The sequence below is a fragment of the Eleutherodactylus coqui genome, chromosome 13, assembly GCF_035609145.1.
Source record: "Eleutherodactylus coqui strain aEleCoq1 chromosome 13, aEleCoq1.hap1, whole genome shotgun sequence".
NCBI classification, from domain to species: Eukaryota; Metazoa; Chordata; class Amphibia; order Anura; family Eleutherodactylidae; genus Eleutherodactylus; species Eleutherodactylus coqui.
In genome coordinates, this window is record NC_089849.1 from 41945357 (window position 1) to 41971759 (window position 26403).

A 26403-nucleotide genomic window follows, 5' to 3' on the forward strand; every position below is an offset into this window, starting at 1 on the left:
GTAGTAAAAGTGAACCCCATAGTGGCCCGATTGATAATAAGGTTCCACTGGGGCCAGTGGTGCACACTAATAAATTATACACACACACACACACACACACACACACTATAGTACATATAGACACGCACAGTATCTATCTATCTATCTATCTGAACAGGGCCGGTCAGAGGAGGTCAGCACTGACCAAGCTCTCAGCCTACAGCTGGCTCCTCCTCAGCGCTGCTCTCCTCGCACCAGAGATCATGTTATCTGCAGTCTTCTTCCCTCCTCCGCGGCTGTTGTCAGTGTTGTCATTAGCACTCCTCCATTACTGTCTGCATTAGACAGAACAAGCCGATAGAAGATCGCCAACTGACAACCACATGGAGGGTGAGGGAACTTGCTGCACAGCTGGCGGGCCACAGAAAAGGAGGTGGTGGGCCGGGCTTGGCCCGCGGGCCTTGTGTTTGACACCTGGAACACGTGTTCCATCATGCTTCCGGTGTCTAGCGGCTTTGACATGGATTCTCCACAAGTGATTTTTAGGTAATCATTACCAAATTAAACTATGCTTGAGAAAGGTGTCTGAGCGCAGAAACGCATCGCATGTCACTAGCCTGTTAGTCTATTTGCATTTTCCTTATACTGCATTTTATGCAGTTACTTTATGAAGGTCCACCTATTGTCTCTCTTGGAAGTTCACATTTTCCAGGTGAAAAATTGGGTGACAGACTTCCTCAGTCAGAAGACAGTCGACCCAGGGGAATGGGAACTCCACACAGAGGTTTTCCAGAAGTCGACCTAGTAGCGTCCAGGTTCAGTCACAAGCTACCAGCCTTCAGGTCTCGGTCTCGAGACCCTTTGGCTCAGGAGGTGGATGCCCTCATGCTTTCATAGAGGGACTTTCAGCTCCCTTATATCTTTCCTCCCTTTCTGGATTCAGAGTCTTCTCAAAACCATCAAGAGGGTGGGTCGCCCAGTTATTTTGATGCCTCCAGGTTTGCCCCGGCACGCATGGTACTCAAATGTTATAGAGCTGCTGGACAACACATCCTGGCGCATTCCACCTCAGCTGCATTTTGAAGGCCTGCCAGTTGAGACCGCGGTTCTGAAAGAGCGTTACTTCTTCCAGCCAGTAATTCATACAATGCTAAAGGTTAAAAAAAGGTCTCATCGTCCCAAGTCTATTATTGCGTTTGGAGGGGTTATTTTCATTGGTGCGAAGGCCCCAGCTTGCACCTGTTTAATTTTTCTTTGTCTCACCTCCTGCCATTTTTACAGGCGGGTCTGGGTCTTGGCTCATTGAAGGGGCAAGGATCTGCCCTATCTATTCTTTTTCAACATCTGTTGGCAACCAAGGCGGACGTACATACCTTCTCGGAGGGCATTTTGCACATTGCCCTGCCTTTTCATTGAAGGCATTAGAGTCCATATCTGTGGCTTTTGACCCTTAAGGTGACCCTGTTGGTCACAGTCACCCCTTTACGTTCTGAACTGATAGCCCTCTCCACAGAGCCACCCTTCACTGTTCTGCACCAAGACAAGGTGGTGTTGTGCCAAAATGCTTCTTTTTGCCTTAAATCAGGATATTGTTCTACCCTCTTTTTTTTTTCCGGATGTGGTTCGTTCAGAAGAACAGTGCCTGTATAAGTTAGATCTAGTGCGGGTGCTGCGCATTTACCCCTCTAGGACGGCTACCCTGTGGCTCTCTGGGACTCTGTGGCACCGGCCAGCTTAAGGGGGGATCTTGCCGTAACCAAGGGGGCCATATCGCGCTACATATGCTCCGCTGTGATTGAGTCATATCAGACCAAGGGTGAGATTCTGCCTTTCCACATCAAGGCACACTGTACTTGGGCGTTGGGGGGCCTCGTGGGCAATGCAGAATGGGGCCTGTGCTGCCATGGTTGGTAAGGCTGCAACTGGTAGTCAGTGCACACTTTCAAAATTTTAGCAGGTGCATTGGGGGATACAGCCCCCACCCAATAATGGTCCTGTCACTTTTGGTTCTTTTCCCTGGCAGGGATTTCTCTTTGTCACACAGGCGCTTTCCTAAAGAGCACCAATGAACAAAATGAGATTTTACAGCGAGCACAAAAATGGGATTACACACTAAATGCGATAATCCGGCCGCAGGTAACGCAGTAAACGCTTTCCATAGTGTTGCTATGGAAAGCACAGCTGCGGCTTCATGAGCAGAGAATCATAGCGATTCTCCACTGGCGGGATCTAAATCGCAACATTCCGCGAGTCTCCGCGGTGAACCTGTCAGATAGACTCACCGCAGAGAACTGACAGCAGCACCCCTGCTCCACCACGGCAGAATATCGCTGGTGATATTCCACAACGGCCGTGGACAGGGGGCCTTAGTGTGTAAAATTAAGCATGCAATACAGAACAAAAACACATCCGGGTGAATTTCAAACACAGGGGGTCAAAATAATTATGATCAGCCTTCATGTATTTACTTCTCCTCCCCAACAAAACAAAATACCAAACTCATTTAAAGGTTTTTAACAATTTTTTTTCACTTTCATTGAAAAAAAAAAATCAGTCATTAGAAAATGAAACAAAAACATTCCAAATATGCATTTTTGCAAAAATCAGTCCAAATAAGAAAAACATTGATTAGTACAGTAAATATGGAACATACACCACAGAAGGGCTAATCATTGCATAAGACTTCTTTCACATACTTGCTAGTACACAAAATATTAATTGTGGGTGTTGTACCAGAATCACAAGCTATCCTCTACGACAGAAAGGAGATAATTTGCCAATGGGTGAAGGACCGACCGCCAAGATCCCCACCAATCCTGAGAATGGTGGTCCGTATCCCCCTTCTTTCTTACTGTGGGCTCACTGCACCCCACCCCCACAGCGAGGAGGAGATTCGATGGAGCGCTGGTCGCACAAGCATGTTGTCGGTCCCATTCATTTTCAAGGGGTCTGCCGAGATACCCTGTCGACAAGCGCTCAGGTATTTCCATCAGTCCTACTGAAATTAACGGAGCACCATCTATGCTCCATTCACTCTGACATCACTGCAGTGACAGGCAGAGGACAATACTAGACCCGCTTTTTTTGGATTGGCGAGACCCCTACCAATAAGAAAGTTATCCCCGGTCCTTTGTATAGGGGATAACTTGTGATTCTGGTACACCCCCTTTAACTACAGGCTCAGGCCAGACGAGCGCATTGTAGGCACATGTTTTGCAGCTATATTATGAATGAATGTCCCTGCCCAACTACGGGTCTACTGACCCAAACTCACGGTGATCCATGATGCTCCAAGTTCAGGTCAGTAGACACGCAGTCAGGCAGGGGCACTCCTCCATGACATGGGCGCATAAATCGCTCATCTGAAAGGGGACTTAAGAGGATCTTTTTGCTTTCCTGACATTTGACTAGGGTGCTTTCACACGGGACAACTGTCAAGCCCTTAAGCCCCTGACAGTTGTCCCAGCGATCATCAATCTGGTGCTTTCACACAGGAGCTAATCTCTCACTGCATGGAGACGGAGCGCCAGAGATCTCTTCCATCAGCCGCCTTCATTCAGAATAAACAGGCACTCGTCGTAGATGACCGACTGCCTGTTTATACAGTCTGATAGCCGCTTGCCTTCAAGGTGAGCTGAAAACCAAGCAACTCCGACGAGTGAACGAATCTCGCTTACTTAACCTGCTGATCGCTTATTTGCACGGGACAGTCGCCCATAAATCGCTTGTTTGGGCGATTACTAAAGTGACTATTGGTCCATGTAAAATTATCCTTAGTAAATACTTGTATTCTCCGTGAACTACTCCAAAAGCACCAGTTCTTAGAGCTCTGCACAGTGCTGTCCTACAGTTACTCCTCCTGGCAAAGCATAGATAAAAACGGACAACTTATCCTTCACACAAGCGAACAATGACAGTGTTCGCTCGTGCCGCCTGTTTATAGAGGCAGGTAAATCGTTTGTTTGCAAATCATTCACATTCTCTGTACCAGTGAATAAAAACGACTGGACGATCGGTGTTAAATCTGAACGATTAGCGAACGAGCCAGTGATAATTTTATGCTTGCATACAATGAGCGACAAGCGAACAAGTTATCATTAATCGTTGGCTATGTTTGCATTGTAACGACAACCAGTGTAAATGATCCGGGGTTTTTTGAACGATGGTTAGACTGTAGCGGACTCCATAAGGACAAGTGCAATGGTGAAGCCCAGTTTTCAGTCTATTTCCACAATTCCAGGAGGCACTGCCTAAAACTAAGAAAAGACGTTAATCGGGAATGCGAGTATTTACTAGGACAGACATGTCAGGTAAGTCGTCAAGTCCTCTTTAGGAGGAATGCTCTGGACACGGATATGCTGTGCTATGGTCAGTGCATCACACACAACCCCTTCCACAAAGGGGCACCCAGGACAGTCGACCGCCTATGGTCCTGCTCCTGGTAAAACACCTATCCTTCCAGGGTAAAGCTTCGGCCAGCCAGGTAATTCCCATGCAGAATTACAGAACGGCCATTCAGATGAGGAGCAGTCCGGTAATACAAGGGTGACTTAAAAATCCACTTAAAAGGGAGACCGACTTGCAGAGTGGTTCACGGTCAGACAAGTGTTCCAAGCGTGGGATTCCCCTCTGACCTTCATATGCCGTAATTAGGCATGTCAACGGGTGTTCTGATCCATACAAAACCCCATTATACCGGTTTCAAAGTTACATAAAGATTGGCGGAAAGTTTCAATAAGATGAACCAAGGTATCCTCACCACTTCGATAACTCGCCAGCCCAGCGCTTCCGTCCTAAATCGCTGGGCTCAGTTTATTTTAGCTGCGATGGCGATGTTCCATTTACACACACATCACTGCTGCAGCCAAGTAAACGGAGCCCAGTGATGGGAAGGGCGGCACTGGACTGGCAGAGGATCGGACTAGTGTATGTGCAATTTTTTTTTTTTCGGACCAAGAAAAAAAAAAAAAGGACCGAAATGGATTATAGACAACGGGGTCCGCCTGGCGCCGTTTGGTTCCACCCTCAGCCGCAAGGATTTCCCTTTTCCTACTCCCCAGAGCAGGAAAGCGGAATCCCTAGTGGAGATGTGAAAGCACCCAGAGTTTGTTACTTTTAACCATTTCTTCCCCTCTGGTCATTGATTTGTTTTCTCTAGATAACCCCTTTAAGTTGGTGGTGCAAAAAATACAGGAATACAAAAGAACATGAGAAGTGACAATCCTTGTCATGTTCCGCCCCTCAGGCCCTGCAAGCAACAAAACAGGGTCTTTAAGCTGGCCAAAGACATGAGAAAACTATTGAGCCGACAGGGGTCTACCAAAAAGGCTACCATAAACATGGCTGCCAACGTCTACCAAATGGGCACTTCATGTCTATGGCAGAGATAAGGGGTCGCCAGATACCATTGGCAACTTGAAATCCAGTTTCCTCCATCAAGGTGGGTGGTGGTGGTCAGGGGGGAGGGGGGGGGGGGGGGGTCTCTGACAAAAATCTCATGTCTATGACCAGCAGCAGTCATTGATCTACAACTCTCAGTCCGGACAGAAGCTGCATGAGGTATGAGGTACCACCATGTAACATAAGCGAGGCACTGGTTGGTGAATAGGTGAATGATTAATACGTTGTGAAAGAAAACATAATATGTGTTACGTCTTGTCGACCCCTGCAACAGAAGGCGTCCGAAGAATAAAAGTTATTTAGTGCACATGCGAGTCCTGTCCGGTTTAGTGCGTCCCGCTACTTACTTGTAACCATCAGCCTCTCTACTCCTCACAGCTACACAAGAGAAATGAAGCACAAATGCAGCCACTTGTAAACTGGAATTCATTAAAGTCACTAGATTTGGGAGCTATCAACCCTACATGCCCAGCATGGGGTCGCCTTCACTGCTCCCCAACAGGAAGCCCTGTCAGTCATTACATTAAAAAAAAAAAGAAACTTTCTTAATGGCTCAGATTCTTCCGCTCGGCTCCAAGCGCCATGAACATGGCCGATGCCACAATCAACTTTGTAGATGCCAGCCATTGACACTTTCACTCATTGAAGGTCATCGTCTATAATCATCATGAAATGCATTGGCAAGACTTGTCAGTAGATCTGTTGTGTGGGACAGTCTTTGCCCACGGACGTTGCAAAAGGAGACAATAAAAGGGGGTAAGGGGAATAGTACGAAAACAAAAGCTTCAAGCTTTAGCGTCAGAGTAAGCAGTATGTTAGGTGCCTGGAATCAAGACAACAAGAATTATGAAGATCCGCTGTAAACTTCACTGACTCTCTTCCGAAGGAAGCTGCAGAATTCAAACATGGTGGCCGCCAGGCTCTGGTGGATGAGGTAGCGCGGTAGCCGGCCCTGGTGAAAAACAAATCAAGGTTATAATCATACAAGTAGACCGAAATTGTGTATGTTGCCTATGAAAGGGGTTTTCTAAGACTTTTCCTATTGATGACTTATTCTCAGGAAAGGTCATCAATAGTTGATCAGTGGGGGACCTGCTGCTTGGGACTCATGACAGGCGGTTGATTCCATGGCCTGCTGTGGGCATTGATAGAGTAATCAACATTACAGTTGCCCCATTTGGTACTACCGACACAGATCCCAATGAATTCAATGGGAGCTGTGCCTGTAGTACCAAACTGGGCCACTGCAATACAGACAGCACTATCTGCTTCCAGCACCCCACTCGGGGGATCAGCAGGGATTCTGAGCAGATCTTCACTGATGACCTATTTTGGGGATAGGTCATGAATAGTAAAAGTCTTTGACAAACCCTTTAATGAAACTCTGAAAGCCAATCAACAGGCAACAAAAGGAACAACTCAAAGGAGAACTCCGGAACAGTCTTATTTTTTATATTGATAACCTCTCGATCATCAATAGATGGAGATCCACCGTTCAGGATTCCTGCTTATCAGCAGATTCCGGGGACTGCTGTCACTGCAGTCAGCACAGGAAGCAGAAAGCGCTGACCATACAGCAGTGGCCAAGCTTGGTACTGCAGGCACAGCTCATGCATCCTGCTGCTTTGGGAAGCTCCAGTACACCCTCATTTCCATGCAGAGATTTTATGGAGCCTAATAATCACAGACCAGAAGCAGAAATGGCAGCCATCATCATCAGGGGCTGAAAGAAGCAACAATTCACAGCATGGAAAACTTAAATAAAACGCAGTCATTCCTACAATTTGCAGTGCTGACAAGCTTAACTGAGCATATCGGGTCTGTTAAGAACACCACTGGCACATCGAAAAGAAAGATTTACCAAAATGAGTCCCAAAATACAAGTACTGCATTGTGGTTCCATATTCTCTAGGTATATACAGCAGCCTATGGGTCTCCTTACACAGGACAACTATCGGACGGCACAAGTGCCCAACAGTCATCTCCAGACTTACTGTTCCTCTGCTTTCACATGGAGTGAACAGAAGCGAAGTGTGCCAGAGATCTCATCAAACCACCCGTCTCCCTTCACTGTGAACAGGCAGTCGCTCAACGAAGAACGACTGCCTGTTTAGACCAAGCAAGAAGTTGCTCACTGGTTGCTTAGTTTAAGTTAGCTGAAATAAGAGACTAGATACTAATGAGCGATTTCTCTCAATACCCCGTTGGATCCTGTGCTTACATGGGACAATTATGGGTCATAATTGCTCATATGAGCAATTTTTTGGCAGAGTTGGTGTAAAGCTCCCCTTTTACATTTGTGTGATGTGCTCTGTGTTTTGAGCAGCCTGTGTGTTTTACTGTATTTTACCTCGCGCAAAAAAAAAAAAAGCACACAAGTGCGCCCCTATTGACTGCAAAGGGCAATTAGTGTAATTTGTTCAATATGCGCCATTTTACTGTACAACTGCACCGGAAAATAGAGCATGCTGGGCATTTTTGGGGGAAAACACAATGTGTGCAAAATATGTGCTTGTGCCCGAGCTCATTGAAATCAAAGTGTTCCATATACTGCATATTGTGCGGGCAAGTTTTGCGTGCAGAATACGCTACACAAAGACACCCATGTGACACAGACCTTAGTGAGACATCTCCTTTAGTCCCCCAGTTTCTGCATCTCACAATATACAGAACGAGCAATGCGCCAAGTGACAGATCAATAGGACAGCTTTGTTTTTTTTAATACTATACCTTTAAATCAGTGTTCAGGACCCATATAAAAGTGCACACAGACGGGTTCCGGAAGCTTTTTAGCACCACAAAGCCTCCTGGTCCATTCTCTCCTCTGTAAGAAAAAGATGCAAGATACATTAATCTACATGTACATCCATATTACATATCATCAGCTCTCTACCTGGAACTATCGAAGTCATCAGTGGCGGGTCCAGGAGTTGAACCCCCATAAATCAGTATGTTGTGTCATACGCTAGGACTATGCCATAACTTGCTATGGTGGACCCGAGATGATATACAGGGTCTGGCTGTGGATGTACATTACTCTTCCACAGATATATAATCTCTTGCTACAAAGCAATAGATGCTGTAAAGAACTGTACTTGTCTTGCTCTCCCAACCGCCAGGTCTTTTTTAGCAGGTTTTGCAACACCCCCTAGTGGTCATATATATGAAAAGATCTGAAATCTACAATACAGAGCTCATAGATGGTAATGCAATGGTTTTTACGCCTTTACTTCAACCCCCTCTTCTACAATCTCCCTCAGGGCCCAACCATCTCATCCCACAGTATCTGTACCAGCCAGTATGTATACTACGCCATTCATATAAAAGATGGCTGGACTATTGTAGAGAACAAGCACCGCTGCCTCGTGTCACCCCCATTTCTTCATGGATTGTAAGCAGGACCCTCACCCCTATTGCTCAATACTGTTTGTAATCATCTGATGCGTAATGTGTTGGCGTCACAAAGATTATTAGGGATCTTCAGTCAATTTCTCTCTAGCTATTGCAAAAAACAACATCTTTCGGCCCGCTATAGTGAGAGCATGTTGGGCGTTGATTGTCAAGATGGGAGATTACAGCTTTAGATCATTCATTTGGCTCACCTCTATTGTACAGTGACCATATAGCGGACTCTCACCTGACATATTTTGTTAAAGGAGGCCTGGCATGGTGCGTTCCTGCAATACCAGCGGACAGATAGCGATCTTTTCTTCTGTCAATTCGTCGTACATTAACAAAATCTCTAAGATATAATAGGGGATTAGTAAAGATGATCTACAATGGAAACTACAGGGCAAGCAACTAGCAGACAGACACCAACCTGGGCGACACGACTCCACCGGCCGCTCCTGCAGAAACGTCGTACGTTACAAGGGTGTTATCATCCACCCGCTGCAAGATCTGACAAACGAAATATAGAAGGTTCAGTGTACTTCAAGACTAACTGGAAAGATTACGTAAAAAAAAAAAAAGACAGAAAACAAACAACTTTTGACATGTCAAAAGTTTTGATCAGTGTTGGTCTGGATGCTGAGACCCCCTGTTGATTGCTCAAATGAATGGGCTGCAGTGCTCATCCGAGTGCTGTGCTTCTTCGGCTGTCATTGCTGCCTCTCAGCTCCTCTTGGCGCTTTAAGACTGATGCGTAAGCTTTTCAGACATCTATGGATTTGTTGTTTGAGGAAAGCCGACAGGCAAGTAAGACAGCCGAAGTGCTTAGGCGAGCGCGGCAGCCCTTTTCAATTCAGCGATCAGCAGGGGGCTCAGCACCTGGACCGACACTGATCAAAAGGTTTGACATATGGTGCCAACATGTAAAAAAAGTTTTTGTGAAGTTACTCCAACCATATTTTCCCCAGAGCCCCCATTACAAGACTGGCACTACAAATAGTAAATACTGACCTGACAAGCAGTCACTGTCCGGTTCCAGAGGACCATCTTCTCAGGTTGCAGGATGACCTCCTGGTACACAACCTCTGCAGGACACTGTATTAGAGCCTAAGAACAAAGCCGGAGCACGGTCACACTCACGCCACATCATACGGCGAATCAATGCTAAGAAGGGGACAGAATGGTTCCTCCAAACCTACCTTTAAGATGAAAGTCTTTCCATGGAAAGGTATGTCTAGTGTGTACACAACATCCCCAACATCCTAAAACAGAGATGAATGGGTTAAATGGATTGGAAATTAAATTTCTAAACCTAAGAAACACAGCATTAGGTAATTATGATTGAGAGAGGTCCGCTGTGGAGGAGCAGCGCCCCAGAGATCTCTTCCAGCCGCCCGCCTGTGAACAGTTCGTCGTTCATAGAGGAGTGACTTGTCCATTTATACTGAGCAAGAAGTCGCTTCATTTCAGAGAGCTGGAACCTAGCGACTAGCAAGCGTTGTTTGCTGAGTACCCCATCATTTATATGGGACAACTGTCATTAAAATCCCTTGTTTGAGCAATTTTTAGCAGATAGTTGGCCCATGTAAAAGCATCCTTACACATTTACATAAAATTGTGTAAGGTTTCTTCGACCCTGTGGTGGCGCTGCAGGGAAATTCATCACAAAAACAGCCTCTTGCCGTGACATTAGTCACTGGCAGAGCTGATCTGGAGTCAAGACCCACCTGCTTTGGCATACCAATCCAATAGAGGCATTGCCCCTGCGTCTATTCTCTACATAGCACTCACCAAGTCCTACGTAGACTTCAGAAGAGAAGAAACAAGCAGTTATGAACCACTTCTATCTCCTCCTCAGGGTCTCTGTCTGTCTGTAACTCAAGTATCCGACCTGCTAGACTACATTTAACCCTTTAAAATCCAATTTTGGATTCAGGGTTTCCTAGGGCGGAGGTTTCTCTTTATGCCATTACATAATGACGCCATCTGCTGGCTAGAGAAAGTACTGCAGTATGGGACATGCTGGAGAGGCCCCCCGACAACAGAGTGGCCGGTAATATACAGTCAGAATACCCTGCCGGACGTCTTCCGACATCAGAGCTGCACAGCCTTCAATCAGAATGTCTGAAGATGTCAGATAGTGGATTGGAAAGGGTTCAAGTAGCAATGCCAAACATTGGAAAAGGTGAACAAAGGTGACAGAACTGCTGGGATACTCACGTTGCTCTTTTCAAACATCCAGTTGATTTCCTGCGCCAATATCTGCTCTACAATCTCCATCGCCTCTTTTCCTTTCTTTACATACTCTCGTTCTTGGGGAGTAACAGCCTTTCGACCCACAGCTTCATCATCGTCATCAAACTCATTGTCTGACCCTGCGGTGACGGAAGAGACAAATGTTATCCAATTGTCACTGATCGATCCTCAGGGAAGGTGCCCAATTAATATAGATTAATAGCCCTCTTACCCGGGCTGAGAAGCTCATGATACTCCCTTGCCTCAGCGAATGAGCTGATGACGTCATCACCAGCTGGTCTGCGCTCGGGCAGCCTGTTTAGGCGGCACGATTCTCGGTGACAATCGTGTAGTTCTCACACACTTCTTGTTCAGCGTTTCACCTTCCTACGTGAAATACTGAATGATCAGCGTTTAAACTGCACGAGAAGTGAACGAGACGGTGCTGGCTTTCATGCCAGCTGAACGACGAACGGGAACATCATGCATCTCGTTCGTCAAGTCGTTTAGCCGCATTTAAACTTAATTAGCGTTTAATTTCGCTTGTTTGAACATTTTTTCTGAACAATAATCGTTCCAACTAAACGAGGAATTAGGAAAGTAAAGAGGACGTTGTTAGATGCAGCTGATGGCAAGGATGGGAAGTAGATTTAGACTGGGGTACCTAGGGCTCACCAGTAAGATGCAGCTGATGGCAAGGATGGGAAGTAGAGACGGACTGGGGTACCTAGGGCTCACCAGGAAGATGCAGCTGATGGCAAGGATGGGAAGTAGAGACGGACTGGGGTACCTAGGGCTCACCAGGAAGATGCAGCTGATGGCAAGGATGGGAAGTAGAGACGGACTGGGGTACCTAGGGCTCATAGGTGCAGCTGATGGCAAGGATGGGAAGTAGATTTAGACTGGGGTACCTAGGGCTCACTAGTAAGATGCAGCTAATTGCAAGGATATGAAGTAGAGTCGCACTGGGGTACCTAGGGCTCACCAGTAAGATGCAGCTAATGGAAAGGATGGGAAGTAGAGTCGCACTGGGGTACCTAGGGCTCACCAGTAAGATGCAGCTAATGGCAAGGATATGAAGTAGAGTCGGACTGGGGTACCTAGAGCTCATAGATGCAGCTAATGGCAAGGATGGGAAGTAGATTTAGACTGGGGTACCTAGGGCTCACTAGTAAAATTCATTCTGGTGGGCCCAGTGCGCAGCTACCGCAATCCTGTTCTCAGATTCCATGCACTTCAATCGAAAGGTAGCTGCATTTATGTACGACCCTGTCTTCAGTGAAGTATATGAAGGATGTGGTGAGTGGATATTGTAAAGTCCTGCTCACCCCTATGTGTTTCAGAGCTGGCATTTATAGAATATCTTGTCCCGTGAGACAACACATGCAACGGCCACTAGGTGATCAAAAACCGCGCCTGGTCTCCCAAATGCGCACAGATGTCATCTCCTGGCTGTACGTTTATAGGAATCAATGAACTACCAAGTTTATTAGATGGACATACAGGGCTATATGCGGTCTATCTTTATGTACTGTAGTGCAGCTGGTGTATTATACCATATACTGCTCGTGAGTAGGGCCTGGGGCCCCCACTACTGGATCAAGGCTCTCCAAGGGATTCACCTGTTCCCCTGTGGGTCCAAGCCTGAGATGAAGACCTAGATCATCTTATATCATGCAAGAAGCAGATCGAACGCATGACACTGACCTGCAAAAGACTCTGGTGGGGAGTAAAACTGTCCTTCAGAAGGAGCTCCCAGGAGCGGAGGACGAAGAGCAGCAGCCCGTGTCGCCAGATACCCTGTAATGAAGAAACCCAGATAATACTCAGAAGGAAGGGTGAACACGACTAAAAGGGTTGTCTGGTGACTAGATTACATTTAATAACAGGAGCACATGTTAAAACAAACTCAGCAATGCTTATCTATTTCACACCCTGGCAATCCAACGCTGCATCCCTGCGGCCCTATTGACTTGTTATAGCATGGACACCACGTGACAATTGCAGCCAATCAGAGGCCGCAGCATCACCGCCCATTCTCCTGGCATCAGCACCCACTTCCTGGGCTCCATGATGCCAGAAGTTTGAAACGGTGAAGTTACAGCCTCTGACTGGCTGCAGTGGTCACATGGTGTGCGTTCCAAAACGAATACTGGGAGGACTGCAGAGACGCAGCGCTGGATGTGGTGTTTGTTTTCTTTAAATGAAAAAAGTTTGATACCATGATAGCCAGTAGGGCAAAATGTGATTGAACCCAGCCTTACTGTGAACACACTTGACTGAAATCTCGCAGTATGACCGCACGGAAATACCGCGAGATTTCCATGGGAGAAATGCAGCTTCAAAACCCGCGCCCTTTCACTGCGGATTTAGGAGTGGCTTCACCGCCTGCATCCGGCTGTGGCCATCTATCCCAATAGAGAGGAGAGAGTACGCAGAAACGGGAAAAGTTTACATGTCGCGTCTTTGAATTCCGCACGGATTGGCCGCAGTGTGTGGACAAGATTTTTGCCATTCTTATCCACTTTGCTGGCTAATCCTGGGATTAAAGCTGCTGGCGGAATGTCTGTGCAGAAAGTCCACAGAACAACCCCTTTAATTATGAGCAGTACTAATCATCTGTTTAATTAACCTCTTTATCATAGCAGCCACTTACATCGTTCTTCTTCTGCTTCTTGTGTCAAAACCTTGAAGTCCAGGAACCACGTTTCCAGCCACGCCAGGACAAAAGACATGATGGGCAGAAGATACCCAAATGCCCCTTTGGAAAGGAGCTGAGAAATAAGAAAAAAATGAAAAATTATATAAAAAAACTTAGTAAAATCATTGTCTTGTACTGATCATGAGATAGGCCAGTTTCACTTATGAAGAATGTGGTTGCGCAATCAGCATAGACGTTCGCGGGATAACATAGCAGCACAGCAGAGCATAGCTGTTCACATGCTATGTGAATATACAAAGTTCTCTGACATTTCCATCTTTTGTCACAATCGTGATTAAGGCACAATCAGCATAGCAGTTCATTGGAAGCTTATATCTTGGCTGCTTTCTATAGCACCTCTATCAATTGACACCCTGTGCATCCCAGAGTTGGCTGTCTGCAAATGAAGCTAATAAGCTACTGATGGGCATTAGTGCCCATTTGTTGTTTATGCAAAATGATCACTCAAACAGTCATTCTCCCTTTTCTTTGGAGCAATCATCTTTGTGTGTAAATGGGGCTTTAGTGGCTAAAGATCGCTGCCCTTACAGCTTGCCCAGCTAATATACACTTCGTTCCTTTATGGACCTAATCAGGATCTTTTTTAGCTACCTATTCCTTTATCTTAAAGTGCCTTAGTCTTTCTTTGAGCGCATATATGTTAATAAAGTATACATTTGTATTGTTCTGTGTTTGGGAGGGTATAACCATTAGGCCATTTCTTGCCTTTAGCAATTGCCTTAGTAATTGTAAATGCTGGCCTGATCTTGGATCAAATGACTTGAACCGACAGCATCATGGGAATCCACAATGCGGTTGTTTCAGGGCATTAGATCCAGGCTGAGACTTCTAATGATAAGCAGCCAATTTGGACTATAAAGGCCCATTTAGACGGGACAAATGTCAGGCAAACGATGCCCAACAGTCGTCCCCACAAGTACCCACTCACGTGCTTTTGCACAGGAGCAGGTATCGTTACTTCACAGCGGGGCGGCTGCAGGAGATTTCACTCCTCGCTCTCCCCCCACCCCTCTCCATTGACTTAACACAGCGGCCGTTCAGTACTGAACACTCATCGTTCAGGATTTTATGCAGCTTACAATTCTAAAACAATGAGCAATGATTGTAAATAGCAGCCGTTCAGTAGTGAAAGGCCGCTATGTTAAGTGAATGGAGAGGGGCAGAGGAGAGTGAGAAGAGAAGTCTCCTGCAGCCACCCCGCTGTGAAGCAACGATACCCGCTCCTGTGCAAAAGCGCATGAGTAGGTACCTGCGGGAACGAGTGCCGGGCATTGTTTGCCCAACATTTGTCCCATCTTAATGGGCCTTAATACAGGATGAGAGCGAGATAATGAACACCATGCATTGAGAAGTGTCTGATATATCACCAAAATGCATGTTGCTTACAATTCACAAAAGGCTCATCACCAAACCCAATCATTCTGAGGCCGGCTTCACACGAGTATATTTGTGCATGCGCAGTACACAGTGAACAGAACACTAAAGCGGATATTTCATGTGCATATCGATCACGCAACAAAAAACAAAAAAAAAAAACCAAAAACAAACGCTGCATGCTTCATTTTCATGCGTATTAAAAGTCTCCTTAGAAGTCAATGGGGATGCCCAAACACACACGAAATACGCTAGGAGATGCGTGAAACACTCACTGCGCAGGAAAAAGAACACATCTTAAGTTTAGACCAATTAGCCATTTCAATGGCTGGGAGCATAACTTTTTTTTGGCACGAGCAAATGCCTTGTGCAACAAGTACAGTAAAATACGCCAATGCGCATGTGCAAAAAAGCAACGTTCGTTCTGCAAAAATGGTGGCGCTCATTCTCGTGTGAAGCCGGCCCGACGGTAAGGCTGGGTTCACACAGGGCTGATTTGCCTCGGAAATTCCGTGCGGAATTTCACTGCGGCAAATCCGCCTGCGGCAGCTAATCCCAGGATTAGCCAGCCGTCAAAAATCTAGTCCACACGGGATGGCCAGTCCGTCACGCAAAGCCGGTGCATGACGTTTTTTTTTCCCCCCTCCGTTGTGGCCACGCTACTCTTTATGGGAGAGCTGGCCGCAACGGAAAAGCATGTGGCCATGCCGTTCCAAAACCTGCGGCTAAGTACCGTGGGTTTTGAAGCAGCGCTTTCGCGGTGGAAGGCTCGGTTTTTCGCTGTGGCAAAACCGCGAGATTTACATCAGGATTCCGTCCTGTGGGAACCCAGCCTAACTGAAACAGGTTTTCTCACAACTGCTTCACAACCACCATGTCCTTCCTGGTTACGACTGACCATGATATGTGACTGTTGCAGTCGATCACTGCCTATAGAAGGTGTTCTATAGCCCCTGGCTCCGAGATGTACTCACCTGTGACATAATGACTTTAACAATGAGAAACGCGCTGGTCACCAGGGTTGTGATCTGGTAAAGGAGGAAAACGAATTATTAGTTTCTCACCTAAACTTTAATCGAACTTGCTGGGAGACTACAGAGAGGCAGCATCATGTGGGTGCAAGGACTTAACTAGGTCAGTTCAATCATATCGTAATGGAGAGCTCTAGAATTACATAGTATCCTGCTATAGAGTATTACCTGCTGTCGATGTGATACTCTGATTCCGAGTGGTACACCCCTCCAAAACGACTAATGCCCCAAGTGACTAAATAGTTGCAGAACATAAAAAGGACCTTATTACAAGCCCTCAGTTTAGATGCTAAACTTGACTTTGAGAGAAATTCAGTTACCCGCTACACTTCCATCTATAGTAATCAGTAGTAGTGGATGCAACCCGATGTCTAGAATAAACTAAAATACTAACCCAATAGGAAGAGGAACTGTGGGGGGATTTAGTGGGGGATTCCTGCCAACAGCAATCATCACCTATCCACTGCATCTCCATTCCCAGACGCAGAACTGCAGCTAGGTTTGAATGGAGGAGCAGTCTTGTGTTGGGAAGGGGGGGGGAGGAGATCTGAGCACCCTGTTCTGGTGATTGGTGGGGGTCTCAGGACTTTGACTACTACAGTCTACATATCCAACAGGTAGGCAATGACTGCTGCAGGCCCTTTCAGACTCCCAGATGCAGACTACCCGGGACGAAGCTAAGCGCGGAACGTGAGAGTCAGGGTGCAGGGATTTCCAGACCCTCGGTTCCAGACCCTATGTAGGACTGAAATTTCCTTCATATAGGATTCACAGATGCCGACTATGTCATTTCAGATGGCTTCTGCGTTAGCGAGTTACTAAGTAAGGCCATACTTACAGCTATAGCCCACCAGTGTCGAAGTCGGAGGATAGCATAGCCCAGCAGCAGAACAGAGAAGCGGAATACCGCCAGCAGCTGATAAAAGGGAACAAGAAGTAAAATAAGCAGGTCAATAGGAGGGGATACAGTGACTAGAGATGATACATACAAGGTGCATTCAAGTTATACAGTCTTTTTCTTGGGAACAGGAGCCGCTATGAAACATTTTAGAAGACACGGGCATTCTTGGGGATGTCAGATGGCGGCATCGTCCAGTGCCCAGATCCCACGTGACAGCGGTGGGAGGTAGAAGGGTTTTCAATACGTAAAATGCTGATTTCATGTTGCAAGAAAAGTGTGTAATATTCAGTTTTCTTCACTTGTGAGGAAGGTCGCCCGACAACACTCACTGCCAGTTGAAGGACATGCAGTGAAGGTGTGATGGACGGGGGAAATGATTAACAGTTCATAGAAGGGTGAATGTAGTGCGAGAACTAATCAAAAAGGAGCCTCGGCCACTTACCGGCCGGACCAACAGGAGGATTGCAGGAGTGCAGCAAGTGGTGACGGAGGATTGCCGATTGACTGCGGAAGAGATAGTCTGCAAAATCGGCATTTCTGTAGGATCTGTGTGCACCATAAGACACATTACAAGAAAATGTCCAGAAGAGGCAGAACATGTGGTCTTGCATCAGGACTCTTGCTCCTTGGATGGCCCTTATTCAGGGGTTCCTTCTTTAAAGCAGTTCCTCATGCTCCCTACTCAACTAACCCAGCAATTTTTTCCAACGATGGAGGACACACTCTGGTCGCCCGTTTTCCAGTTATGCCGTTCTGGCATCAGTGATTTTCCAGTTGTAAAACAGACCCCTAAAGAAGAGTTTGCAGCGGCCGTGCCATCATGGCGTCAACATTGTGAAAAAGTCAAGAGGTAGATTATGTTGAGAAGGGATAATGCTTGCAGCTTTTTGGGGTAAGCAATTTTAAGAAAAAAAACGTATGAGACCTCAAAACTCGGACGCACGTCTTCCAGCGCAGCAGGTTACCCATGTTGATATTTGATAACCATGCACAATAAATCAGTACAGTGTGAATATTGCAATGGGCTTCCAGCAAACAAAGGCAACCCACAGACGTCTACATGTAAGGGGTAAAAACCCTACTGACACGAGACATTGTAGGTGAAGCTCAGACCACGCTTGCAGGGCGGTGAGCCATCAACTAGGTGTCATTTTTACAGCGCTCACCAAGTGCGATAAATTAGGAAATATTTCGATTTTTTGGGTTGTTATTAAAATGGTGATACCTCTTGCACTTTTAGATTTTTCTTTGGCATTTTATCCATTTAAAAGGAGTTTTTGTGGAGAAAAAAAAGCCTATTTTTTTATTAAAACTTTTTTTTAAAGTCTTAAACTAAGAAACAAAAAAAGAAAACAAAAAAAAAAAAACTATTGAACTTTTGACTAACTTGGGACTTGAACTTGTGATAGGTCAAATGCAGTGTAGCATTCAAACTATGAAGTGCATTCTACTAAACCTCTGACAGCAGCCTATTAAACTCTGTAGGAGGCAAAGTTACATGTCAGACATTGGTGACCTTTGTAAGGCTTCCGGCTGTCGTGCCAAACTATGGTTACTTTGCAATCACACTGTTCGGTGATGTCCATTAGTGAGGTCAGTAAAAAAAAGAAAAGCCACATTGGTCGTCACTAAGGGGTTAAACTCAGCAATTCGAAATTTTATTGGCTGTACAAAATGGAACTAGAATGCAGATTTTGACTCAAAAGGAAAACATCTGCACTCTGTTAGGTTTCAATGGGTATTGTCATCTCAGACTTTGACCCCGTGATCAGCAGTACTCCCATGTTGGCCAGGATAGGAACATCCCTTTAAGGCAGGTCCTCATTGGGCAGTGCAGAGCACAAGGAGTCAAAAAAAAAAAAAAAAAAGCCAAAAAGAGAATCTCATGTCCTGCCCCGGCCAGCAAGAGAGCTCCGGTTGCCTTTACATGTCTAATATGGATGCGTCTCCCGGTCCGATCACAGATCTACTGACCAGATTCCTACGACTCTCAGAGTTCAGGTCAGGCTGGGACATGCTCCGTACTACAGACACAAGCACAACCGGAATACGTTGGTGTGTCGCCGGACTAAATGTACTTTTTATACTGTTTAACTTCACAATGCTGGCAGGCTACTCATTCACTAGCAGCACCAAGCCAACTGCTTTGAGCTGACAGTCTAGTTGCTAGGGTAAAAAAATACCTAGCAACCAGTCTTTTTAGTGTCTCTAGCAATGGTCACACGTGACACCAGTTATCAATTACTCATTAGCCCCTATATTTGCTGTTGGTTTCCAGGTGATGAAGGATCACCCAGTAACAATCTAGAAACCCTTCTGAACCAGACTTTGCCGGGGGACAGTGCAGACACGATGGATATGCAGACCGGTAACTAAAACGATACGCAAATACACTATCCAACCAACAGTAACTGGACCCCTGAATCATTTATTAGTATTTATTTCCATATGGTAATACTTAGTGGGGCTCCTTTGGCCCGAATGACATTAGATACTCTCCGTGGCGTACTTTCTACTAACTTCTAATAAACTTTCCTTCTATTCATCCTGCAAATGCCTGGAGATGTTCCCCTTAAAGAAGTTCAGTAGGGTTCAGGTCGGAACTTTGTGCAGTCCAATCGTGGAACATCCATGTCCTCAAACCAACATAAAAGCATTGGGTTTGTGACAAGGCGCTTTGTCTTGTTGGAAGTATTGCTGACCATTCCCGGTGGAGGCCAGATGGATTGGTTTACCATGCAGGGACCCTGAATGTACCTGAGGATAATGTATTATTGGTTTCACCAGGTGGTGGGCTGTATGTGATCAGGAGTACGATCTGTGTTAAATACGTATGACAGGTTATACATCTTTGTATGGCTTGAGAAAGACCCATAAGGGTCGAAACGTCGCTGCGTGCATCATGGGGGAATAAAGAGGTTATTTGCTCATTCACTACACTACCATTCCCAGAGTATTGCCCCATTGTCAGCGGCACATTATTTGGGGTACGCCTCCGTCTTCGTGGTTCTTGTCACTACAACCAATGGACCAAGACCATGCCACAGAAAACATCCCAAGACCATAACAGGACCTTCGCCATGCTTATCTGTTGGCACAGCACACTCAGGTTTAAGGCACTTCCCAGGCGTCCTCCGCACCCAGGTACGTCCATTTGATGTGAAGATGGAGTAGTGCGATTCGTCACTTCATAGAATGTTCTTCCATTGCTCAACTGTCCAATGAGGACGCTTCCTGAACCACTGCAGTTGGACCAAGAGATCTTTAGTAAGAGAACTTGCCAGATGTTTGCAGGGTGAATGGAGGGAAATACCAGCTGAAGTATATCAGACGTTCATAGAAAGTACACCACGGAGAGTATCCGATGTTATTGGGGTCAAAGGAGCCCCACTACATTACAACATGTAATTAAATACTACTTTTGCTTCTTGCTCAGATGTCCAACTACAGTTGATATAATAGTTAACGCATAGGTTTCTATGGAACGAATCACACATACAACATACAGTGTAATCTGCTTGTATCTGCCATATTAGCAATAGAACGTCCAGTCTGGAGGACGGCGCCATCACTTACAAATATGTCAAAAAACGAAGTACTGAACTGGTATTCCACAATCTCCTTTTCCAAGTTCTTCTCAATTCCATTATTTGTCTAGGCCAAAGAAAAGAGAAAAGACTCGTTAGTTATATGTCCATATTGAATACCTCCACAAACGTCTGCTACACGCCTCATGGCCCGTTTACACGGGCCGACAGTTGTTCAAACAACTGCACAAATGCTGAAGTCACCGCTAAGGTCGCCAGCACTCATGTAGAGGGTTTACACTGAAAGACTTATCGCTGGATCGCGGGCTTCACCGTCTATCTGGGGAGCATTTACACGTAACGAGAAGTCAGCGATAATGACAAGTGGATAAATAGCGGGTGATGGCTTTGCATTTATATGCAACCACTGTGGCTCCAATTTGTTTGTACGTATTTTGAGCGATAATCGCTACGTGTAAACGGGCCGTTACTCATGGATTAGAGAGCGATTTCCTCCAAGCTCGCCATAATGTTACCACTGGTGCAATGTGAAGATCAAACGTCAATGAGACAATCTACAAGCTTCTCCGTTATACCAGTGTTACCACCTGCAACTTCAGACAACCCCTGGATGCACAAATACATGCGAGTGGCCTTGGCGTGAATACTCGCCGCTGTAAGTCGCCGCTGCGCCAAAGGGCTACAGCAGGGAGTGTTCTTTTGAAGACCCCCGGAGACGGTACAGTGGAGGATCACTTGCAAGTATTTATGTTTTTAGAAACCGATAAGCATTAAGTTAGAGGGCAAATTGTTAAAGTCGTGACCCAATCAGCGTTCGGTGGGAGGAGCACGCCAAACAAGCGCACACCTCCCTGCAAAGTTTACCTGTTTACGGCAGACGACTATTAACCAACCAACGACTATTTTAAGGTCAGCTGAAAGTATTGAGCAGTAAACAAGTTTTCGCTTGCCAACCGATTGGCGTTTACACAAACGCTCTCGCTTACATTCACAATATCACGCGAATATTTGGATGACTGTTGTCCCGTGTAGACACACTCTTAGAGGAAACCTGCCAACGGGTACATGCCAATCCACAGCCAGCCAAGTCAGTCAATCAACCCCACCTGTGGATTATTGCTGCTGGAAATCAATGTAGTACAACAGATCCCAGCAGAACACTCTTATAGTCAGGAGCGAACAGAACATTTTCTGATGAGGTTTGAGCGGAAACGTTCTGCATGTGCCACGACTATTACCGCCGTGAGTCCTGTCTGGAGGCAGCGTCAATACTAACCGTGTTATCTGCCGTACTAATGGGTGATAGATGGCTGGACGCTGCGCCCGCCGCACTCTAAATCCTGACTTCTACATTTCATACTGATGAACGACCTTGTCAGAGAAAGGCCAGAAGCAGAAGAGAGGGAAGCTCATCTGTCACCGACACATATAAAGCAATAACCTGGATGGACTGTATAGATTGCAAGCTCCTAAGGGCAGGATCACTGACTGCTGTATTTATTGATGCTGGGGTAGGGCTCCTACATTAAGAGGCATCAGACAGCGAAAAATACTAGAATCGTCATTTGTAAAGTTTTTGTAGAAATTTCTGAGACCGTCTCAGTGGAGGCGACCGTCAGCTGTAGGAGGGGTCTCATGACGCGCCAAATTAAAGGAGTTAAGAAAACATGGCAGCCTTCCAATAACAGGGCCATATCTGTTCACAGGTTGTGTTACTTCAATGGAGCTGAGCTGCAATACTAGACATTACCTGAAGACAGGGGTGGCACCATTTCTACAAGAAAGCAGCCATGTTTTTTTTAATAATCCAGTGATGGATCACTGGTGGTTGTCTCCTGGCACCCTTATCGATCAGAGGTTTGATGATGCCAAGGCGCGTGGGCATGTGTCGTGTCCTATTTCTCTGCCTGTGGCATCACGTTCAATGGTCACATGGCCTTTGTTGCAATTTTCAAATGAATGGTATCGAGCTGCAATACCAGGAACCGCCAAAAGCTGATCAATGGGGGACCAAGTGGGAGGTCAACTTGTTCAAAAAAAGGCGGGAGCTGATCAGCGGTCGGTGGAGGCGCACGTGAAACAAGCGCACACCTCCCTCCAAAGCTGTTGGCTCGTTGTTGAAAGCCAGTGATTACTTATTTAAACCAGACAATAATTAGTCAACCAGCGACTATTTTTAGGTGAAATGAAGGAACCAATGAACAAAGTCTCACCTGTCACCCAGTTGGTGGCCGCGTTTTCACGAAACGGTCGCTAACATTCGGGCGACTAAGACAATAGGTGTCTTGTGCAAAGTCAACCCTAATCCAGGAAAACCCCTTTAACGTCTCCGATCCTTTGTAGTTTCTATTAGATCAGCTGTGCTAGTAGGTTCTGGCGGCCGCTTATCTCCCTACGAAACATCAACACCCGGAGGGGCTGAACGCTGGCGATTACCAGACTGTCATTACTGCTGGCACAATGACGGCCGATATACATGTAGCAGCGCTTCAGGCAGGAATAAGCTCACTCTCCTATCTATTAACTGCGCGGTGACATGTTTATCCAACAAGTAGTCATCGGGTAAACAGAACCAGGGAACTACTTAAAAGTATAGCAGAGTCGAGTTTGTCACCGTTATTGTATCATGAGAAGCCTGCAATAACTTGGCCTGCAGTCCCATGTAAAAAAAAATAAAATAAAAATTGATACATATCATGTGATGTGATTCCCATAACCAACTCGGTTCTACTATATCTTTATATGGAACGACTATCAGGCGGATGATCTCTCGAAAAAGGGAAGTCAAACAATAGTTGTTCAATGCAAACACGGCCACCGACAGGGCGATGACTGATAAGCCACTAACTGTTCCGGTTTACCAAAAAATAGTCACTGGCTGATCCAAAGTCATCTGGCGTAAAGTCGCAGTCGATCGTATTTGGATGACTTGTGAACACATTTGCATGGAGATTGGTTATAGGAACTAATGAGCAGCCATCGCAGTGTAAGAGCAGACGCACGACTCATTCCAACACCGCAACGACTTTTCTGAGCGACTAACGCTAGGTCTCCATGTGACGGAGTATGAAGGTCCCTTCACTCAGAGCAGCCATTATGTCCCCCGCACTCACATTGAGCTCAATGATCCACAGCAGAGATATGAAGAGCAGGTCAAACGTGACGAACAGGCAGAAGGTCCGGCGCACGTCCGAGATGGCCCTGCGCTGCTCCGGGGGGAGGTAGAACTGCGGCGAGAGGCTCAGAGAAGAGTTGAAGGAGGCGATGGCTGGCAGACTCCTCTCCAGCTCCGACTGCAAGTCTTCTGGGAGTTTAGTCATCTTGGCACGTAACGGGGGCGGTCAGCATCAGCAATGGCGGTCAGCGGTCCATCTGCGGGAAGCGGAAGAGAGAAGAGCTGGTAATTCTGTATGTAGGTTATTAGGCGAGCGGATGCGGTAGAGCGGACGCCCAGCGGGCAACCGAGCGCCAAAATACAAGTTATAGGCACACTTGTAAACCCTGCACCCAACTTGTTCCTAAAGAGTTGTTACCCACCAGCGACATTTCTCCCAGCGAGGATTATGGCACCAATGATTTTCAATGGTTTCTTACGCATTTGCGATTTTTCACTCAGAGAAGAAATCTGCGATAATCGCTCAGCGCTTTCAATGGGGCCATTTTTTTCTTGGAGAAGGGGGGGGGGGGGCAAAAATAGCGCAATTCTGATGTGTATATTTTTTTGACCATGTTCCCCGTGTGGGGTAAATAATGCATTACTTTGATAGAGCTGGTTTTTACGGACACAGCGATACCAAATATCTAAAGGGGCGCGTGAAATTACTAAACTAACTTTTTTTTTTTTTAATAATTAATAAAACTTTTTTGAACCGATTTCTAAAGTTATTATTATGTTATTTTTAGGGGACAAGAACTTGCATTGGTTCGGTCGCTCCCGCAGTATGATGTTATAACATAGCATTACATCATACCACTACCTGGCAGCCAATGGCATCGCTTCATAGGCAATCTGCAATGGCAGTCCTGGGGGCATTGAGAAGGTCCCTGGCTGCCATGGCAACTGAACAGCACCCCGCGATCTCATGGTCTGTGTGTGTGGGGGAGAGGGGCATATGGGACCTCCAAACTTCAATTGGAGCATTTATGGCGGCATTTAAAGGGTTAACAGCCGCGATCAGAGTTATTTCGGTCAGCCCCATTGAACTGAACAGGACCGCACACGCTCAGCCAGCGCTCCATTCATAGTCATGTCAGTGCAGGGGGAAGACACGACCCCCACAGTGACAGGCGGATCGAAACAAGGGTCCCTCCATTGTTGTGATCGGCGGGGGTCTCAGCGGTGCGACCCCCAATCAGCAAGTTATCCCCGATCCTGTATGAATGAAGCAGCAGCCAAGCAGCACCTCAAAACTACATTCAACTTCATGGAACTACAGCCCAACGCTGCGCTCATCGGTATCCGGCCGTCCCCTGGGGATGAATGCTCAACCACCCCTCCATTCATGATAGGGGACACAAGACCCCCATTCTTGTGATTGGTGGGGGACCCGGGGCTCAGATCCCCACTGATCACCCATCTGTGAATACTGGCCCTCTCACCCAGGGCGAGGATCTTGCCATTCTCGTTTACCCGACAGAACAAGCCGGCGACGCCACCCCCGGCCCATCGGCGCCCGCGACGCCGACCCCGGCCCATCGGCGCCCGCGACGCCGACCACGGCCGGTTTAGGGTGATCTTCAGGGTATCACATTTCAACAACATGTGAACGAGCCGCCGCTGATCTTCATGCCGGCTGAGACTGAACGGCGATGGCGGACCGCACGATTCCCGCTCGTCATTTGCCCGCGTTCTCCGTAACGATCATTCCGTTTCGTTCTAATGACTTTCTGTACAACCCCCGTTCCGTCTGAGCGGGCAGGAGGTGGTATAGGGGGTGCCCCTCTGCGGCCCCTCACACTGGCGCTTCGTTCCATGATTAACACTGCGGTTTCAGCGCCGCTCTAACCGCGGTACAGCGCTCCCAGACGGCTCTACTTTCGAGTCTGTTCTATTTGTGAGGTTTGGCGCCCCCCTCCTCCATGATGACGTACGCTAAACTGCGGACGGGAACGGAGAGTCAAAGGTCTCCACAGAACCGCCGTCCCAAAGGTTATTACTCCAGGGCGCCCCGCAGCAGCGATAATAGTCACCGAGCGGAGGCGGAGTGCGCCAAAGTCTCTCCCTTCCGCCCGCCACCAGAGTAAACAGGCCGTCCTCCGGAGATCAGCGGCCGCCTGTTTATAAGGGATGATTATCTTTGGGGTTTTTTGGGGGTGGGGGGTGCGCACGCTCTTACCGTACAGAGGAGAGGTCATCCAGGTCACAAAACCGTGGTGGAAAATACGCAGCGCTCACGCCACACGTGAACATACCTGGGGGGGAGGGGGCACCTGTGTGATCACATGACCTAGGACTGATACTAACCACTGAAACCAATTACTGACAGCAAGCAGAGGTCTTGACACTAACAATTACTGATACATTTCTAGGGCAATTGGAAGATTACCGCGACCTCTGCTGACTCCACACATCTAGTCGTGACCGCTTCATATCGCGATACTGAACCCCCATCGTACACATAACAGCAACAAACACCCCACACATGAACACGCGGGTCTGCTTTACCTCAGCCGATATATCGTTAGCAGAGAACCCCCCTCCCGTTCTGCGTCCAATGGTCTCGTCCGCACAGACGCGCTGCCGCTCCGGTGCTTCCTACCTTCCGCCGGTCGGACAACAACCCGGAAGTAGCGGCAGGCGGAAACTGCAGGGATGTCACATGA

The 26403-nt window shown here is 46.9% G+C and overlaps 1 protein-coding gene across 1 annotated transcript; it reads right to left on the reverse strand.

Annotated features, from left to right (window-relative positions):
• Window positions 1–2422: 2422 nt before the first annotated feature.
• STARD3 (StAR related lipid transfer domain containing 3) lies at window positions 2423–26403 on the reverse strand. The gene is made up of 14 exons (XM_066587899.1): window positions 26246–26403; window positions 23694–23952; window positions 20609–20686; window positions 16970–17047; window positions 16075–16128; window positions 13661–13778; window positions 12712–12804; window positions 10990–11144; window positions 9969–10031; window positions 9781–9876; window positions 9200–9279; window positions 9017–9121; window positions 8110–8203; window positions 2423–6331 (listed from the first exon to the last, which is right to left on the reverse strand). The coding sequence occupies exons 2-14, from the start codon at window positions 23898–23900 to the stop codon at window positions 6224–6226; spliced, it is 1329 nt and encodes a 442-aa protein (XP_066443996.1). The 5' UTR covers window positions 23901–23952; window positions 26246–26403; the 3' UTR covers window positions 2423–6223.

Bases quoted from the DNA above. Each gene is read 5' to 3' on its own strand.
- STARD3 (XM_066587899.1), bottom strand. From the start codon at position 23,900: ATGACTAAACTCCCAGAAGACTTGCAGTCGGAGCTGGAGAGGAGTCTG. The intron at 17,048-20,608 runs GTAAGTGATGGC...CCCTTTTATCAG, and splicing joins CTTCGTTTTTTGACATATTT to CTGCTGGCGGTATTCCGCTT. The intron at 11,145-12,711 runs GTCAGTGTCATG...CCGTCACCGCAG, and splicing joins CCCACCAGAGTCTTTTGCAG to GGTCAGACAATGAGTTTGAT.